Source organism: Leuciscus leuciscus (genome assembly GCF_965113295.1).
Source record: "Leuciscus leuciscus genome assembly, chromosome: 14".
NCBI classification, from domain to species: Eukaryota; Metazoa; Chordata; class Actinopteri; order Cypriniformes; family Leuciscidae; genus Leuciscus; species Leuciscus leuciscus.
In genome coordinates, this window is record NC_138738.1 from 10,181,375 (window position 1) to 10,201,348 (window position 19,974).

At 37.8% G+C, this 19,974-nt stretch overlaps 1 protein-coding gene and 1 long non-coding RNA gene across 2 annotated transcripts; both read left to right on the forward strand.

Moving 5' to 3' along the window:
• The first annotated feature begins 10,265 nt into the window (after window positions 1–10,265).
• On the forward strand, window positions 10,266–19,318 carry ip6k2a (inositol hexakisphosphate kinase 2a). Its single transcript, XM_082137359.1, has 5 exons — window positions 10,266–10,887; window positions 13,063–13,276; window positions 15,858–16,024; window positions 17,720–17,895; window positions 17,987–19,318. The coding sequence occupies exons 1-5, from the start codon at window positions 10,677–10,679 to the stop codon at window positions 18,605–18,607; spliced, it is 1,389 nt and encodes a 462-aa protein (XP_081993485.1). The 5' UTR covers window positions 10,266–10,676; the 3' UTR covers window positions 18,608–19,318.
• LOC309474762 lies at window positions 16,031–17,458 on the forward strand. The gene is made up of 2 exons (XR_014197415.1): window positions 16,031–16,490; window positions 16,793–17,458. It is a non-coding gene; the product is annotated as an uncharacterized lncRNA (long non-coding RNA).
• Window positions 19,319–19,974: the final 656 nt, after the last annotated feature.

The following is a 19,974-nucleotide window of genomic DNA, read 5'->3' on the forward strand; positions in this document are numbered from 1 at the left end:
TTCTGAATATTTCTTTCCTAGAAATAAGGTCCTCACTGTTGTGTTAAATTAAGAGCATGCGGTTTGTTGAGGTACAGTTTCAAAGTGGCTTCCCCAACACTGTTCATTGCCCCAACAGCAATGCAAATCGATAGAGGAGGAAGGAGTACTGCATAGAAAAGAAAGGCTGTTCTCTCTTTTTTTGTCTGACACACTAGACATGCTTAAAAATCACACGAACACACTTTCTAAGCTCCCTTAAAGCAAAGAAATACACAGATGTGGTCTCATGATGTTTTCACACCCTAAATTAGCTTTCCTGTGGCTCAAACAGTAGAGTGTTGGTGCTTGCAACGCTAAGGTCATGGGTTTGATTCCCAGCGAAAGCAATAACTGATAAGAATGTAAATATGTACCTTGAAATGCAATGTAAATTGCTTTGGATAAAAGCGTCTACCAAATGCAAATAATTGTACATGCAATTAAACCCGATGGTACACTGGGTACTAAGCATTATATCACACCCAAAACACAGCAGCAAACAAACATGCTGTAAAGTACACAAAGAACACACTGCAGGGTGTGTGTGTGTATGTGTGCACCTGTAATGAGGGCTATTAAAGTATATTAACTGTAAGATGACAATGCAGTTGCTTTTGGAGCATGAATAATTGGTGTAGCCATTTTAATATGATCAGATTTCCATGTAAAAATTTAACAGCTTATCTTAGGTTACAGTCTGTCTCTTAAACTCATGCAAAGATATCTCTTTCTAACCGCACGTGAGACTATACTGTAATTTACTCTGGACTCACTCTGGTTTCACACTTTCACCTTTTCCCCTCCTTCTTGTTTTCCTTCAGCACAGCATCACGTCTGCAATGGCGGACGCTGGAAGTTGATGACTGCTAATTTACCGATTAAATATGAATGATCTCATTTTACTTGACACTTTTTTTTTTCCATGCCACGTTGCTAATGACTTGCTATTGGAGGGATTTGTAACAGTTTTCTGTAAAGCTGATTACGAAACAGGAAGTATTGTGAAAAGCAGTACACATATAACCAACTTGACGTACAAATGAGTTGTTAAATATCCATATGACGTAACAAAAACCAATGCGCAAATAAAAACTGATTCAAAACATAAAACACAAAGATTTGCCATTGAAGTATTGGGTTAATACTTCATGACTTCTTAATCTTAGGAAAACTTACGTTCTTCAAACGTCTTCCTTTACAATTAAACATTTTCTAGTGCACACAGAAACATGTCTTGAAGAGGTTTAGGTCAGAATGAACATTACAATAACATGAAATAAAAAATATATATTTTATATAAAAATATATGTAAAAAATTATATATTGTATAAAATTATAGACAATAAAATAGCAGGAGCCTATTAGCAATGCCAAGGTCATCATTATGGGAAGATATAGTCTGATCAAATGTATATCTTGAGTGAACTGATTGTTTTGGATGAGTGTCCACGAAATACGTGCAGCTTCTTTTCATTGTCAGCTGTATTCTGACCTTTCTGTAACAGTTTGTAAAGAAACTCTGTCTGTAAGAAAAGGCACACCTCATCTCAGAAAAGTCTAAGAAAGGCACACTTTTCTTTTAGCATGCATAGGACAGGTTAAGGTGAGTGGGTCATATGGTGAAGTTTACTCATGTTATCCCTCACGTGAGAGTCGGGTGTCAAGGCTCTGGAATTCACCCACTTTTCTCCATATAACTGAAACCATCCAACTCTAGACCCTCTGATTATCTCTGTGTATCTCTCACCCTTGAGTGCTAAATTCTAGTTGAGGAAATGACACCAGGTGCCTGCTTATAATCTCTCTCCTTATTGACATTCTCTGGATAGTGTTACGGAGGCCACAATCCACATAGACACTGAACCAAGTACTACAAGTTTAGGTAGTACACTCTTAAAAATAAAGGTTCTTTATTGGCATCTAGTTTTATGAAGAACTTTAAACATCCACGGAACCGTACAATTGCACAGAAGGTCCTAAAGGTTCTTCAGATTATTAAAAAGTGCTTCACACTAAAAAAAATTGGTTCTTTTAAGAACTGTTTCATGAAAGGTTCAATGGGTAACCAAAAATGGCCATAACATTCTTTAATGGCATCACTGTGAAAATCCCCTTTTGGAACTTTTATTTGTAAGAGTGTACTGGTAATATATAGCTGTTGCAGACATTTTTAGAAGTCCTTTTAAATATTTCCAGTCTGAGGAAAATTTTAATAAATTTTAATAATTGGTGTTTTATGTTGTCATTAAGCCAAAACAAATACTTGAAATATTAAATGGGAAATATTTACTTATAATTTGTTTAATAATTTTTACAATTAATATTTTTTCAAAACATCTGTACAGAAAATATTGCACAAGATGCAATATAAAATACAAACTATTGTTTAATGTATGTGCACCACAAAGAAGGTAAGAGTAACACTTACCGTATGTTTTGATTATACTGTTAAAAACTAGAGCTGTCATTAATAGATTTAGGACACAATGACAGCCAAAAAATTTGTAAAGTTTTTGTGTTTTAATTAATTTTATATTATTTAACTTGTCTTTGTGCATAAAAATTCACAGATTTTGAGTCAGCACACACATAAGAACACAGACATCACATTTTTTTTATTTATATAAATCTGTATTTAGTTATTTTACTCTGCTTTAGATACAGGCATGTTTCTCAAATGTGCTGCAGGAGCATCATGCTATTGTATAATACTAAATCTATTCAGACACTGTCAAATGTGACACAGCAACGGGTTACTATGGAGAGAAAAATGACTCCCAGTGTCTGAAGAATCCACTTTCAAGCTCTGTCCACAGTATCAGAAGTATGATGCACATTTGTGAGAGCATAACGGTTGCTCAGCTGCTCTTTATGAGCACAGGTGTGTGAGTTTGCTATCTTAAGTGAAGGAAAGATAAATTAACAAGGTCCTCCTGTGTGGCAACCACAATGTTACTTAACACACTTCTCTCCCATATTCTGAATTCCTGTAACTCTAGACTAAAATCAGCACCAATGACCTATGGTCTACAAGCATTGTATCAAATCTGAACTAATACATTTATACTAAATACATCATCAAAACATCATCATCGTACAGAGTACAGAGTCGAAAACTGTACTGGGACTCAAAATGTGAATTTTTGAGAATTTGTTCATTTAAATGGATCATCCGAAAAAGTTCATTCACTACAATGAATCAGATTTTCCAAACACTACAAATGACAGCATTTAGAACTGATTGACTGTTTCCAACACTTCACATGACTAGTTTAGAATGAACCTGTTCAATGAAGCAGACTTTCCAGCACGAGAGTTTAAAATTAACTAATTTATTAGACTGTATCTGACTTTCCTTTCTATAATTAGTTTATAATGAACCGATTAACTAATGAAGCATTCTTTTCAATGCTATATGATTAGTTTAAAATAAACTGATTCATTAAAATCAAACAAACTTTCCAATGCTAGGCTAGGCTAGGCTACGCTACATTCAGAATGAATCAGACCTTGCAACTCCTACACATGACACTTTTAAATAAACTGATTCAATAGAATGAATCAGACTTTCCAGCGCTACATATGGGAGTTTAAAATGAACCAATTAATTAGAGTGAATTCTATTGTTTATACTGATTTTCATTATTTAGTGTGTTAAGCTATTAAGCAGGGCATTTGGCTCCCACAATGTAAGCACTGGGAAAAACCTGACCCATGCACATTAGGACAGCATGTTCATCTCAGCAGGATATGCTATTCTCTAAGGTAGGGTGGAGAGCACTCAGGAAGTTTCAGACAGGCTTTGTCTTGGAGAGGAAGTGTGTGTTCAGGACAACGATGACCCTTCATAAAGACATCAGTCCACTCTCTCATTGTATCCGGCATGTGGCTTATTTTAAATCAATCGTTATGTGTGTCATGATCTCACCAGCTCAGGGAGAGCTTCATATAGAGAGATGTAAGGGATATTCTAAATGCGTTGATACTGAAGATGGATTATCTCAGAGTCACATATGTGTTTATTGCACGTGATGGATTGTTTTCATAGTGTGGATGCACAAAGTCAAAGCTGCAGACAACTCTGGCATGCAAGCAATCATTTAAGAAGTTTTAAAGACGCCATTAAAGAGGTCTTCAAGAAATGCTCAACATGTTTTATGTGTTTATTTAAATTAGAAATCCAGAGAGTATTTTAAGATAATATTACCTGATTCTTCAGCTATTTGTATGCTACTGCACACTTTTGGAGCATGTTATAGGTAATTTGTTTAAATTATTGTTTTATTATCTCATTTACATGTCCATTTGGACAGTTTTATGGCAATTTTTCTAAAATTGGATCGTATTTATAACAGAAAATGAAAGCTTTAGTAAATAATATAAACTAAAGATTTAAGTTAACTATATTAATTAAATATGTGTGCACTATAGAGCAGATTAGTAGTGGAGAAGTATATCTATATATCCACCTCTATAAGACTGCGGAGAAACAGTGCTATTCTTAGACATTGTGTGCGAATACAGTGCAGGTGGTTGAGGAGAGACCCCCTGATATGATTGTAAAGTGCTTTGAGGGTACAGTAGTACATATGAAAGCGCTATATAAATGCCTCATTCTATTCTATTCTAGGTATTATTCAGTGACCCGTGTGGATTTGCTCTGAGCTGTCTGGTAAATAGACTTACCTTGAGCCCAACTATTTTCCACCCAGTGCAGGACGTGGCTGTTTAGGGATCTTTGGCCATGGGCCTGTATTGTTGTCAGTTTTGGCTGGTCAGTTAGATTCATACTTAGAGTCTGATCTCACTCCTGAGCAGAAACATTTGTGTATAGGTCAAAATACTCATTTGAAAAGGCCTTCTCGTGTTTCCCATGATGACATTATAGTGTTTATATGCTGCAATTTTTTCTATTGCTTTCCTTTCCTGCTGACTTGTAAGCTGTCCTCTATATTGGTTCAGGTATGTCAGTCATCACATTCTCATTTACTCCATACTAATCCATTCTTACTGCTTGTGCACTGTCATCGTGGGGCAAAATCAGGAGATTTGGCCCTCCCTTGGTCCCTCAAGGTCATCTTTGGCTGTCCTCTCTTAATTTCTCTCTCATACACACACAAACTCAATATTCTTTCATCGCTCTCTAATTGATTGAAAACACAGGTGAATTCATTTAAAATTTGTATCACTTTAATTTATGATATTTCAGTACGAAAACCTCCATCATTTTCACTAACCACAAATAAAGAATGCTGAAAAAGAATATTAAAATTGTCATGGTGAATATGTATGTCCTTCTTTTTAGAGCTAACCAACCTTATTTTCTATTTTAATAGCTTATTATAGATTGCATTATTCTTAATGCATAAATATGCACAGACTTAAAAACAGCATTCACAATCATTTCAAATTCACATCTTTCATAATGTGACATATTTCTGAAATACTTATTACTAGTATTCAATGCAATGGAAAAGACAAGAATTGATGGTATAAGAATTGACAGATATATCAGAGAAACATTAGAATAGGCTAAAAAAGTAAACAGGATCACTTTTGATTTTTATTTACATTGAGAAATCTCTATCTCACAAGACCAAATACCCAGCTATGTTTTTTATATTTGCACATAACATTCTAACAAGTACACTTTGTCCAGGTTTGATGATGCCAGTCTGTGCATCAATCTCAGTGTCTTTAACCCATTGATAGCCACATTACGAGATTAGCATTTCCCTAATCGCATTACTGTCTCACATTCTCACCTGTCTCCATTCATGAAGCCCAATCTTGGCCTTGGCTTTGACCTCCAGTTCTTATTGGGTTACAGGGTTGACATGCTCCTGCAGACTTTGTTTGGGCTGGATCACAGTGTACCAAGTCTGGGATTGAATGAAGAGAAGTTGAGTACTGCCCTGGCATTGGGCGAGGTTTTAATGCCCTTGTTAGAACTCAAAAAAAAAAAAAAAAATGCACCAGCTGACCTATCACTAATTTATTCGGTTCTCTCATTCTCGTTCAGGTCTCAGATTTACACAGCCAAAGATCAGAATGTTTCATATCTCAGAATCTATTGCAACAGCGAGCAATTGCCAAAACTCCCTGTTCCGTCTCAGATCAGTAATTAGGCTGGTGTTTCACTCTGTCAGCAGTTTGAATTGGCTCCTCTCCTCGTTTCATTACTTGACTGGAGGTCAGTGTTGTTTAAAAATTTTTAAAGACATACTGGTCTGCTCTGCACAGTTCTTAGAAGTATATTTGGTTATTTTTGTAATCAGTTACTAGTCATTTAGCAGATGCTGTTTACATAGCGTAACATACGGTATAAAAATATCAGTGACGGCCCTCCACAAAGAGTACTCTATTTAAAGGCACAATGGTTCTCTCAGGGATTCTCAAGTTCACAGGTCTCTGAGATCAAAGTGTCAGGCTTTTGTATCACTGGCCTTTAACCACTGATATACCACCCCTCAAGTTGCATTTGTTTCCTTTAATGAATAAATGAATTGTGTGCCCCTTTGACCCTGCCATGCTTACACTCTGAAACACGGTAATGATGTTTTAATGTTTAAAGCTCTGAATCACAGAAAATGCAGCGAATGCAAAAAAGATTTCAGCGAATAACAACTTAAATTTGTCTTTTTCTCACTCTAAGCTATTGTTTGGCTTCAGAATTTAATTTACAGACTACTTGGTAGCCTATCTTTTTTGTCCCTTTTAGCTTGACAGCCACCAGTTACAATCTTGTTTATGCAAATGATTTTGCTTATATGTTCCATTTAAGAAACAACATTTTCGGGAAAAACAAGTCAGATGAGTAAATTATATTTAAAGAAAAATCTAGTTTTTAATGTTGTTTATGTGGTGTTTTTAATATGCTTTAAGACAAACCATGTGCAAATTCATAAATCGGCACCATTGCGGAGTATTTTCTCCTTAAAATTGCAGTGAAAAAAGACAGTCTCAAAAACGCAATTTCAAACCGCGTTTTTGAGACTGTCTTTTTTCATTGCAATTTTAAGGAGAAAATACTCCGCAATGGTGCCGATTTATGAATTATGAAAATCGCGTCAGTGTTTCCTACATCACAAACTACCTTTTAACCAATCACGTCAACTTTAGCATATTATTAACTGCTGCGAAGCAGGGGAGTCTCAAGAGTTATTACCAGGTTATACCTGTATATTTTATATTTCCTGTTGATATGAAAAATCGGTAGGCTACACTTAACAATATAGCGGGTGAATTATGTAAATGGTGTACAGTTACATTCAAGCTATTTTAAGGCATGAAGAAGAAAAAAATTCCCAGGAATAATCTTTTAAATATGTCATTTTGGTGATCAAAGATGAGTTTTAATTATTGACTGCAGTTGGACTTTAAATCCTTTGTGTATTTTCCGTATTAGACAATGATAAACTTAAATAGATGGTCTTTGACTAGTCATATTCAATAATAATAATATCCATCTCCTTTGGTAACTTAAAAAAGGGGTTCCCTGCCCTGTAGTGGTAATTCATGCTTTTCATTCTTCTCTCACACTTTTTCCATGGCCCATTTTTCCACTCGTGAGTTCCAGCAGGCAGGATTAGAGAGAGGGATTAAAGTCAAACCCTCTGTGGTCCAACACTGCTGCAGATCTCCTACTGTTGATGATACACGCATCTATCCTCCTTCAAACTAAGATTCTCTTTTTCTGAGGAAAATCATGTGGCCAGTACATTCCATTAACTTCTTCTGATGTCTTCAGAACTATATTGCCCATTTCCTCCCATCACCAACCATTTTTTTTTTGCACTGAATTGCATATAACAGCATTTTATACACATTACCAATAAAAAAACACTGATATTGCCATTGCCTGAAACTCAGCAGTCTCAGTTCCTCAGAAAACAAACATCTGTTCACTGACACCCTATTTCATTTTGTCGGCTGAACGATTGACACCAAATTACACAATAGTAATCCCATGGGGTCCATTGGTATCATGTCACCTGTTTTTCCTCTCATTTGCCTGTATTTCTACCAAACGTTTTCACAGATGATATCATACTATTGCTAGGCTATAATCGCATTTCATATGTATGTTCTATATTTAATAATATTATTTTTAATGTGCAAGCCACATGCAGTTGCCTTTAGCTTTCACACATAGGGGACTAAATATATTACTGTACAATGTGTTATGTAAGTGTTATGCCATGACTTTCAATTACATCTGTAAGTACATCCTTATTCACCTACATGCATAATATTGCAAATCTCAACTTCTTGATTGCTTATACCTTTGCAAAATTTTAACTATAGGCCTATTATCGCCCAGCAATATATTAATGTTGATATAGACCTAGTACATCTAACTTTACCCGCATTCATACATTACACTCACGTAAAGCAATATATTATGGCTATCAATTTCCAACCGCATGAATGTTTATCACTACAAAATGTAAACTAGCATGGTAATGGATGTGGCATTGTAGATGTATTTGGTCTTAGCTGAATAGATCTGCTACGCTGCTGCAGAGCAAGTACAGAGGTTTGCTACTGCCAATACATTCACAGACACTGCTGTGAGCAAGTAAGACATGCTGCTGCTGCACATAACATATGAAATTACCCCCGTAGCTAGGGTTGCCAACTGTCCCGAATTAGCCGGGACGTCCCGTATTTTGGGTCTTATTTATTTGTCCCGTACAGGACCTCCCTTGTCCCGATTAAATAGACTGCTACGCTGATCTAACCACTGACTGATACAACAGCAACACGACACTTGAGAATGATCACGACACCGCATCATCCAATCACAGCCCACACTCACGCGCATCAGACCATACGAATAACAAACTCTAAATTGAGAATGAATTATTGTTTTGGGACAAATTATTGTTTGATTTGTGAACAGAATCCTCTGCTGTCGCTTCCGGTTCGATCCGGAGATTCCGGATTCGCGCTAACGGCAAATCCCTTTCACTGTCCGGCCGGGTTTTGATTTCGGCAGATCAGTTTTGGTGGATTCAAACAACGTGATTATTGTTCATGAGTCCAACATCCAGCCACTATTATTTTGAACTATGGTTTGTGTGTAATGTGACTTTTTTGTGTGACCTTAAAATTTGTTTTAGAATTAAATTGTAGGCTACATAAATAGGTTAAGCAAAACAAATGTTTTTATATCTGAGAAAATTTTAAACACATACGAACCTGAAATGACATATACTGTGTGATACAGTACAAATATTTTCAGTGTCCCTTATTTTCCTGTAAAGAACCACGATTGTCCCGCATTTTTCTTTTCTGAAGTTGGCAACCCCTACCCGTAGCAGATCTATTTAGGTGGAGCTGGGGAAGGTGGAGGGTTTCTGAGAGCATGCTGCAGGCTGCTAACAGCAACAATGCCAGCTATTTGAAATGTTGGGCTGCAAGCTCATTGGCTGTTGATGCCACAGCAACCAATCAGTAAGTTAATACTTTGTATATAACGAAGTGATTGCTAACAAATGCGCCATCTAGAGTTTCATGACAGAACTTTGTATATAAACTTGGATATAGCATTTAATTAGGCTGTATAATCTATCCAACTTTATCAACACATAAGTTTAGCCATAGCTTACAAGCTATAGGCTATAGCGAATCTCAACTGCTTGATTTTTTTTAGATAATTGCAAATATTTAAACTATAAGTAGGTCTATCTAACTTTTTCCACATTTAGCCTACTCACGTAAAGCGATAGCCCACTATATAGCCTATTGCAAATCTCATGTGTACAGTGAAAAGCGCTATACACATAAAAACTATTGTTTATATTGTTAAAATGATTGTAGAATATGTGGCCATGTCAATGTTATCTGCTAGTTAATTATAGTTCATTTTCAGTTCAGCTTTCGTTTCCCCGTAGGCCTACTCGTAAAGCTGAATTTTACGGATTTTCGTGTTGAGAACCTTGCAGCGAGTGCCTAAACGTATGCACTTACCAGCTTCCCTAGACATCCATGTCACACAGAGAGAAAAACACAGCTGCTGAGTCTGAGCTTCACCCCCTCCACCCCAGACTGTTTTCCATCTACTTCCTCCCCTCCCCCACCCTTCCTCACTCTTTGTTCGCATTCTGTCCTCTCCACTGGTTGCCACCCAACACCGTTTCCGGCGCTCTGATTGGCCAGTTTGATATTAGAGGCGGGGTTAGTGATGCAGCTCTGACATTTTCTCAGTTCGGTGAGAGATTACGGTGTCAGTAGAAGACGAGTTTGAGAGAAGGCGGTTGACACGTAGGCGATTAAACTGCTCTCTCTCTCTCGGTGTAATCCCTTATATTTCACCATTAGAACAAATATATAGCACTTTACTAAATAAGAAAGATACAAACTAGATGACTCGTGTCATAAAAGAAAGGATTTGAATCAAAACACAGAGCTCTTTTCTCTGTCGTGTCGTCTTTCTTCCTCATTCCGGCTTCTTTTGTTTATGTCCTGCAGTGTTCCACTGCACGGTTGACATTACATCGCTGATCGTGAGTAAACGATAGAGCGAATCGAGAAAAAAACGAAAGGCAGAGAGAAATATAGAGAGACCATCTCGTAATTTTAACCGTCTAACGTTAAACGTCTGGTGGTGTCCAACTGGACCAGGAGTGAGAGTCTAATGCCCCCGGAGGATGAGCCCAGCCATCGAGGGGATGCAGACAGAGCCGCAGGGGTATATGGGGAAAGGGGTGCTCCTTGAGCCCTTTGTGCACCAGGTGGGGGGACACTCGTGTGTGCTTCGCTTCGGGGAGCAGACGATATGCAAGCCCCTCATCCCCCGGGAGCACCAGTTTTACAAGAGCCTCCCTGCGGCTATGCGGAAGTTTACACCGCAATATAGAGGTAAGTAATAATGCGACGTATTATTCTGGTGTCCTGTCTATACAGGCTATTCCTTTCTCTTTCACAAGTGTTTTTGGGGTACAATATAGTATCTTTCGGTTTGTTAGAGTGTAAAAAAAACATCTTCATGCTAAATGAAGGCCAGCAGTTCTGCTGTGTTTCCGTCTTAACGCTGTTTTCTCACGAGGGCGCTGTTGTAATAGCATCAATTCTTAAAGGGACAGGTCACTCAAAAATAAAAAAATTGTCATCATTTACTCACCCTCATGTTGTTCCTTACCCGTATGACTTTCTATTTCGTGGGGCAGAAAAGTAGACGCCCTTTCAGTCACATTCATTGTATTTTATTATTATTATAATGAATGTGATGTTTAAATGTGTCTAAATATTTGGGTGTATTATTATCCTTGTAAAGCTCCCTTTCGGGTAGGGCCCCTATAAGGTAAGTTATTACAAGCGGGCAAGGCTGTACTTTTTAATGCACACACCTAGTTATCAGGGTTTTGCTTGAGGATGAAATACCTGAATTTGGAATGCATCCAAGCCTGACAGACTTGAAAAATAAGCACCAATGGCAAATGTTTCTTTCTGGACCAAAAGACTGCTGATATGACATCATTGACTGCCTCCCCCACACTTGTGGTATCAAGAATTTGCTGTCATTCCTGAGGAAGAACCTGGAAAGACAAGTTCAACCAGCTTAGATGTTCGCTTCTGTCCATCGGTCTCTCCTACTTTTTTCAAAAATATTTACTGCCTTGTTTTGATGCACACTGCAGTGTCTGTACGCTTTAAATGCCCTGGTTTCCAGTGTGATAATAAGTGTGCAGGGCATCTGTTTTTTTTGAGGTTGAGGGATGGGTGTGATGTCAAAACAGAATCTTGGACATACATCTTGCACATCTTTGTGGTTGTTTTGGGTGTGTTGAAATGCATTTCTTTTTTTGAACTGTAGGAGAAAAAAAAAGTGCATCAGTGCATTTGACTCTTCTCTGAATTGTTTCTTGTTTAATTGTTCTGAATTAAACATCTAGGTGAGACTTTGGGTGTTTTTTTGCATTGTGGCATTATTGTCATTACAATACTGTACATTTCTTTATTATAATGCAAAAAAAACTGATGAAAAGTACATTATTAAAATGTATACATGGTAGATTTTTTTTGTCTGACTTTAATTTAATTATTTTTTATTTAAATCAGCTTAAATTAAAAGTATTGCATATTTTTACTTTGATGCATTAAAATACTAGAGTAATAGGAGGCCAATGGGAATCATCATTGAAAATAATGGGCATAAAATCGATGCAAAAATAGATTAGAATTGTATTTTTTTCATGAGATTCATCCTGGTAGTAATTTCTCTCTTTCGGAATATCATGTATTTGATTTGTTGCTTTTTCTATGCATAGCCTATGTCTCTTAATACATTTTAGACCTTTTGGGACTGCCTTTCCGGTTCATAATACATTCTTGTCATTCTTGTAATGTCCACGTTTTTCTTCTGTGATTTTCCCAGGTTTTGGTCCATTGTGTGTTATCTGATGATACCAGTTTTGAATTTGAGTCATGACGTGATATGATTTGATAATTGACAATAAATAGTGTTGGTTTCATCATATCTTAAGCCTCTTGTCATTTGTTTGTGGGCTGGTTTCATCCTTGTGTGGCAACTGATTGAACGTAAACGTTTCTTATGGTTTGCCATGACAGATTGAGAGAACCAATCCAGTGAAGTCACAGCTCCTGTTCATTGGCTGCTGTTGTTTCCTAGACTTCTCTCTTCCAAACCATCTCTCTCTCTCTCTCTCTCTCTCTCTCTCTCTCTCTCTCTCTCTCTCCTCTTTCTTTCTTTCTCTCCTCTTTCTTTCTTTCTGTTCTAAGTATTTCTGTCTTGTTTGTATGTTATGGATTGTGTGATTCCAATCAGGTTAGGACCAGCCCGTGCTGTCGGCTCAGTAGCTTTTGTTAAAGACTCGGGAGCTTTTAAGAGCAAAAAAGAGAAGTGGGTAAGAGATGTTAAAGATTTCCCAGACAGTTCACTTTAAGCTCGGATCTCTGACTACTTCTTCTTTGCTGAAGTGAAGTTATTATGGTTTCACCTCTGATCTCGTTCTTTTTTTCTCTCTCTCCCTCTCTGTCTTCTATTCCATCTCTCTCTCCTCCCTCTCTCTGCAGGTGTGGTGTCAGTGAGTTTCGAGGAGGACGAGGAAGGGAATTTGTGTCTTATTGCGTACCCTCTGCACAGCGATCTTGGGGACCTGGAGAATGTGGTCCCCTCGGCCGACCTGGATCCCAATAACAAAATAAAATGGGTCAATAAGAAGCTGCTGGACAATGAGGGCTACAGCAAAGACCGGTCAAGACACACTCGGAAGGATAAGGACAAGAGGTAACTGCTGATTGCGCAATAGGCTTGTTAATATGCATAATAGATGCATAGAAAATAGGATTGACGAGTTAAGGCCCATTCACACCAAGATTGAAAAGTATAACAATATTAACGTCCACACTAGCGAAAGATATCATTAAACCACCTGGCAAGTAGGGCTGAATGATTAATCAAAATAAAATCGAAAATGCGAAATGGCTTAGTGCTATTATCAAATCACAAAGGCTGCAATTTAATTAAATATAGCGGCTTGGTTCATAGTAAATGCTACTCTGTCTAAAATAAATCCATCTCTACATCTGCTCTGGTTTTTGGGTCTTTTATATGTTGTGCATTTGGGAACACTACTTGTGTATTTATAAGTATTGTAATTTTACAGTGTACTTTTTTTTTTTATTGTGTGATTTTTTTTTTTTTTTTACAGTGAAATTATAACAATAGTTATACTTCTTATTTTGTTTATTTTTATTTAATAATAATAATCATTATAACAAAATAATAATTTTAATTATTATAATTTTTTTGTTATATTGATATATTTGATATTGATATTTTTTTGGCCAAAATGTTTAGCCCTAAAAATGTGCATTAATTCAAAATCCCTATTTTTATCAGAAAAATCACAATTGGATTTTTTTCCCCCCATTAATTGTTCAGCCCTTCTAGCAATTACCCAGAACACCCTAAAAGCTGTTTAACAACGTGCTAAAAACCACTCATATCACCTTATCAACCGAATAGCACTGACCTGACAACCACCTACTACATTGAAGCACAGTTTTGCATTATCACTGCATCATTAGATTATTTTCTTCTTTTATATAGATTTGTATTTTTGTGGCTATTCAATTTTGAACCCCTAAAATAAATCAATGTGATGTGTGCTAAACCCTTGCTGAGATATTAGTAGGCTTTAACCAGACGCTGAGGTTCAGAATCTTTCTCAAGGGCACAATGCTGACAGATCATGTGCTGTTCCTTGCGGATCGAACCAGCAGCTTTACAGTTAGCAGAAGTTTTAATTCCTAGACCACACCACCCCACATCTCTGGAATAATACTAGCCTGTGTTCTCCTGTAATAATGGCCCTGCTCAGTACGTGCCTGACTCAGTGAGAATGTGACCGATCGTAATGTCGTTGTCGTCACTGACCCACAGGACACCCAGCTGGGCAGAGCAGATGCACTCTCAGCTCCTGGCAGCCGGACTGGTGCAAATGTGCGTTTTGAGCCAAAGTTTAGCAAGTGGTTATGTAACCAGCGTAGCTTTGTGACTTATTAGAAGTGACCTCTGTGTGACTGGGGAAGGGGTGAAAGAGCACATAAGGGGCATTTGTTCTCCGTGCGGGATTCAGGATTTTACGAATCATAAGTAATAACCCTCTATACAGCACTCTACTGTAAAACCGGAAGGAAATGCACTTATTGGAGCTGTAGCAAACGTGCATGTCGCAGTAGCATTAAAGCATTTTCATAATCCTATTCAGATAATAACATAATCAGATAACAACATCATAATATTCAAGGTCAAACATGTTTGCAGCGTATGAACTCTTGGCCCAAGCCGCCATGAATCCAGGATTTTGCAATGTGGTTGTTAAAGGGTTAGTTCACCCAAAAATTAAAATTCTGTCAGTAATTACTCACCCTCATGTTGTTCCAACCCCGTAAGACTTTCGTTCATCTTCGGAACACAAATTAAGATATTTTTGATGAAATCTGAGAGCTGGCTCACTCCTTCATAGGCTGCTAGGTAACTGATATCTGCCAGCCCAGAAAAGTTAGTAAAGACATCGTTAAAATAGTCCAAGTGACTACAGTGGCTCAACCTTAAGTTTATCAAGCGACGAGAATACTTTTTGTGCGCAAAAATAACGACTTTATTCAACCATCTCTTCTCTTCCATGTCATTCTCCTAAGCTGTTGACGTAGTGTAACAGAGCAGCGCTTCTGGGTTGTACGTCAGAACATAGAAGCTCACTATTGGCCGACGCTGGTCGTGTGTGATGCTGGCCAATAGTGAGCCTACGTTCTGAAGTACAACCCAGAAGCGCTGCGCTGTTACACTATGTGAACTCACTCAGGCCCACACAGAAGAAAATGAATAGTTGAATAAAGTCGTTATTTTTGTTTGTTTTTTGCGCACAAAAAGTATTCTCGTCGCTTGATAAACTTAAGGTTGAGCCACTGTAGTCACTTGGACTTTTTTAGCGATGTCTTTGCTAACTTTTGGGGGCTGGCAGATATCAATAACGTAGAAGCCTATGAAGGAGTGAGCCAGCTCTCAGATTTCATCAAAAATATCTTAATTTGTGTTCCGAAGATGAACGAAAGTCTTACGGGGTTGGAACAACGGGGTTGGGTGAGTAATTACTGACAGAATTTTTGGGTGAACTAACCCTTTAAGTTGTCCTGAATGCTTTTTGCATATTGCTTCAAGCTTATTTGGGTGTTCTGGGTCCTTGGGTGTTTGTTCAGCTCTCTAAGAAACATGTTGAGTTCATCCAAACAAGTAGTCTGATCCAGCATGTTAGCCCTAATCCGTCTCTCTGGCTGACCCACCTCTGTCTTCACCCTTGCAGTGTGAAACGTGAGGAGGAGTGGCTCAAGCAGGCCGAAGTGTTCTACTACAGTCTGGAGGGGAGCAATGCTGCCGGCCCTCAGCTCAAGCACAACCCCTGGAGCCTCAAGTGCCACCAACAACATCTGCAGAGGATGAAGGAGAACGCAAAACACCGCAACCAATACAGTATCCTTAAGTGCTGCCACAAACAATGGTGGATTGGTCTTGTGTAGTTTACTGATGTTAGTTAGATTATTATATACACACACATATCCGTTCAAAAGTTTGGGACCAGTTAGATGTGTTTGAAAGAAATGAATACTTTTTATTAGTTATTTTTACACATTAAATTGATCAAAAGTGACAGTAAAGACATTCATAATATTACAACAAATTTCTATTTCAAATTAATGCTGGTCTTTTGAACTTTTGGGAAGAATCCTAAAAAAATATATATCATGGTTTCCACAAAAATGTTAAAGGAACCGTATGTAAGAAATGTATTTCAATGAATAATAAAATGGCCCTGATATGTCACTAGACATTAAGAAATCATGTTCATTTCTAATACTTATATCACTGACAACAGTAGTCCGGCCAGGATATTGTCATTTTAAAAGTGAAGTTGCAGCCCTCAACTGATGTTGATGTTGTCATGTTGTGTTTTGGCCTGAATTTCCACCCTCCACCTATCTACCAATCACGAAGTCAGTAGTGTTTCGGCATCCAGGTTGCCAGCTCTGCTCTAGTTACCACAGCTGCAGCTACAAACGTGTCGGATAAAAATGTCTAGCGTTACGAAACCTAAAAGACCTCGTTATGAATCCGAAATACGTCGTGACAAAGTCCGAAATAAAACTTACTGTGTAGGACTCGTCACTTGCCATTGGAAGCTCCTTGTAGCAGCCGACGTTCCTGCTGGATCCTGCAGCCTATCTGGCAACCTCGAGTCAGGGGGGAGGGGGAGGGAATACACCGCTCTACAGTAATTTGAAAGTGATTGCAGTACCAGTTTTGGCCACAATCTTACATACGGTTCCTTTAAGCAGCACAACTGTCGACATTGATAATAAGAAGAAATTTTTCTTGATCACTAAATAATCATATTAGAATGATTTCTGAAGGATCATGTGACACTGAAGACTGGAGTAATGATGCTAAAAATTCAGCTTTACCATCACAGGAATAAATTACTTTTTGAAATATATCTAAATACAAAAAATCGAATAATATTTATTTCACAATATTACTGTTTTTACTGTATTTTTGACCACATAAATCGAGTCTTAGTGAGCCTTCTTTCGAAAAACATTAAATATTTTGAACAGTAGTGTGAGTTTATAAAAAATATATTTGACTATAAAAAACTATATATTTTAGTTTATTTATTGCCATTGAAAAGTAAATGATGGTAATAAATAATTATAAATGATGGTAATAATTTAAAAAATAAAATGTGTAATACTAATTAATGATGGCTAATAAGAATTATAATTATACAAAAATGGCTTTAAATTAATAATTTCATCTTATTTTAAATAGTTTTATTAGTTTTCAGTTTTTCCTTAAAAATCACTAAAAATATGATATAATATTTTAAATATTATTTCATAGTTTAAACACCTATTTTACTCAATGTTTACTTCAAAATCACAAAACATATAGATATTCACTGCACAACAAATAGCATAGCACATTATAAAGCTGGAAAAGCTCATTATACAGCTTCTTTTGTCTGAAAACAATTAGTGAGGACAATTGTAAGGAAAATAAAAGCAAAAGCGTTTTATCATGCAACAAAAACAAAGGTTAATTGTATAGCACGATTTATAGAAAAGAAAGGAGAATCTGTGTTTCCCTTAACCCGGCACCTCCCATCAGAATTCATCCTGTTGGAGAACCTGACGTGGCGCTACACGGTTCCATGCGTGCTCGATCTGAAGATGGGCACGAGGCAGCACGGGGATGACGCCTCTGAGGAGAAGAAGGCCATGCAGATTCGCAAGTGTCAGCAAAGTACATCCGCCAGCATCGGAGTGCGCCTCTGTGGCATGCAGGTTAGCGTAGCACTCAAACGTGATTCGATGAGGAAAATATTAGAAAGGCGATATTTCATTGTCATTTACACACTCCTCTGCTTTCCTCCAGGTGTACCATTCAGACACAGGGCAGCTCATGTTCATGAACAAGTACCACGGCCGCAAGCTAACCCTGCCTGGCTTCAAAGAGTCCATCTTTCAGTTCTTCCACGACGGGAGACGGCTGAGGCGCGAGCTCCTGTCGCCGGTGCTTCGGAGGCTGCGAGACATGCAGGCGGCCCTGGAGGCCTGCGAAAGCTACCGCTTCTACTCCAGCTCGCTCTTGATAATCTACGACGGAGACCCTCCGAGATCCCGCCATTCCCCAGAGGATGGACTGTCGGAAGAGGAGGAGGAAGATGACGAGGAGGAAGAAGAAGAGGAGGAGGAAGAAGAAGAGGAGGGAGGTGCTTTTGGATTCCCTCACGGAGCAGGTGCGGCTAGCAGCGGTAGCATCAGCGGTGCTTGCGGCGGTGGAAGCGGCACCAGCGGCTCTGCAGGGGTTCGACGCGTGGCCAGGTCGGACAGCGGCCCGGCCGTAGACGTACGCATGATTGACTTTGCCCACACCACTTGCAGGCACTACGGGGAGGATAGCGTTGTCCACGAGGGCCAGGATAGCGGTTACATCTTCGGATTGGAGAACCTCATCACCATAATTTCCCAACTGGAGGATCACGGCACAGATTAAACCAGCAGGGCGTTCGAATGGGGAAATGCTTCTTTCTCTTTCTATTCCTCATTCTTTCAGTCCCTTGAGATGTTCAGCTCAGTTCAAAATTTCGAAAACTCCACCTGTTCAGTTGTTTTTGGTGTCTTTTTGTGTGCGTTGAGGATTAAAAAGGGTCGAGAGACTAACATTGAAACGTCACATGATCGGCTTCCTCTGTGTTCAGTAGCTTTACTCCCTTACCCTAGTGTGTTTTTTTTGGTTCCCCTTTTCATTCTATTTATTGAGAAGATAAAATGGTTATTTACAAAAGAAGGACCTGATTTTGTTCCCGTATTCTTTTCTTGAGAAGGTTCCAGAACTTTGATTAGCTTCCGAACGCTCCTTATTGAATGAAGGAACAGTAGGTGGCGAAAAGGAAGACTGTTAACCGTCGCTCTACAGCACCGTCCCGTTGCACCTTTACCCATTGTGAAGAGAGAACTATATTCAGATAGTTAGTTGACATACAGAGACTATGATAAAGCTTTATTTATTTGTCATATTTCCTAAATAAACTAAAATGAAAATTCAAAAAAGAAGATAAAGAAAAGAAGATTCAAAACTACATTCCATGTTATTGTTACAATAATGATATTAATAAATATTATTATTTGACATGTTCAGATACCTCTATCTTATATCTGTTGTACACGGTATGTGGGAGGAAAAATAAAACTTGTTTGTGTTAAATTCTGGTCTTGTACTGTTTTTTATTTATTTATTATTAGTAGTAGTAATTTCTCTAGGTGTGCTGTATCCTATCAGGTTATAGTAAGTCATCTCAGTTTTCATCTTTATTTATATATGCTGAACAAGAATAGTGAAATAAAAAGAAAGAAGTAAAATGTTGAAGATCTTTACTAAGGATGTTATTAAAATTGAACTAGCTTAAAATCAATTGAAGGCAGTTCTTCTATACTATAGCATTATTGTGATTTACCCATAGTAATCTGTTGATTGATACTGAGTCATGTAGTTTTATAGCTGTCAGAAAAATATAACTACACTATCACAAGTTTTAAGAATGCTAATATTTTAATTTATTTGTTTATTTAAAAGGGACAATGCACATCAATTGACATTTTTTGTTTACACTCAAAATGTAAATGCGCCAGGGTTAGCTAAAAAGCTCATTTTCATCTTTAATTTTGTCCTGTGTAAAACTTTTAAAGCAAGGTATCCTGACCCAGTGGCGTGATCCTCTTTACTGGCTGTTTGAGACGCTCGTCTCAGTTACAAATAGACTTGTTGCGTGTATCACCGTTACACAATGCCGAACATGTAAAACAGCCATGCATTATCAACCACACTCTTCAAGACAGGAGTATGTTGTTACACTTTTTACT

What these genes read in the sequence shown, in the direction of transcription:
- ip6k2a (XM_082137359.1), top strand. Translation starts at nt 10,677, where the DNA reads ATGAGCCCAGCCATCGAGGGGATGCAGACAGAGCCGCAGGGGTATATG. An exon ending in GTTTACACCGCAATATAGAG is followed by an intron (nt 10,888 to 13,062) that starts GTAAGTAATAAT and finishes CTCTCTCTGCAG; the next exon opens with GTGTGGTGTCAGTGAGTTTC. An exon ending in TGCGCCTCTGTGGCATGCAG is followed by an intron (nt 17,896 to 17,986) that starts GTTAGCGTAGCA and finishes GCTTTCCTCCAG; the next exon opens with GTGTACCATTCAGACACAGG.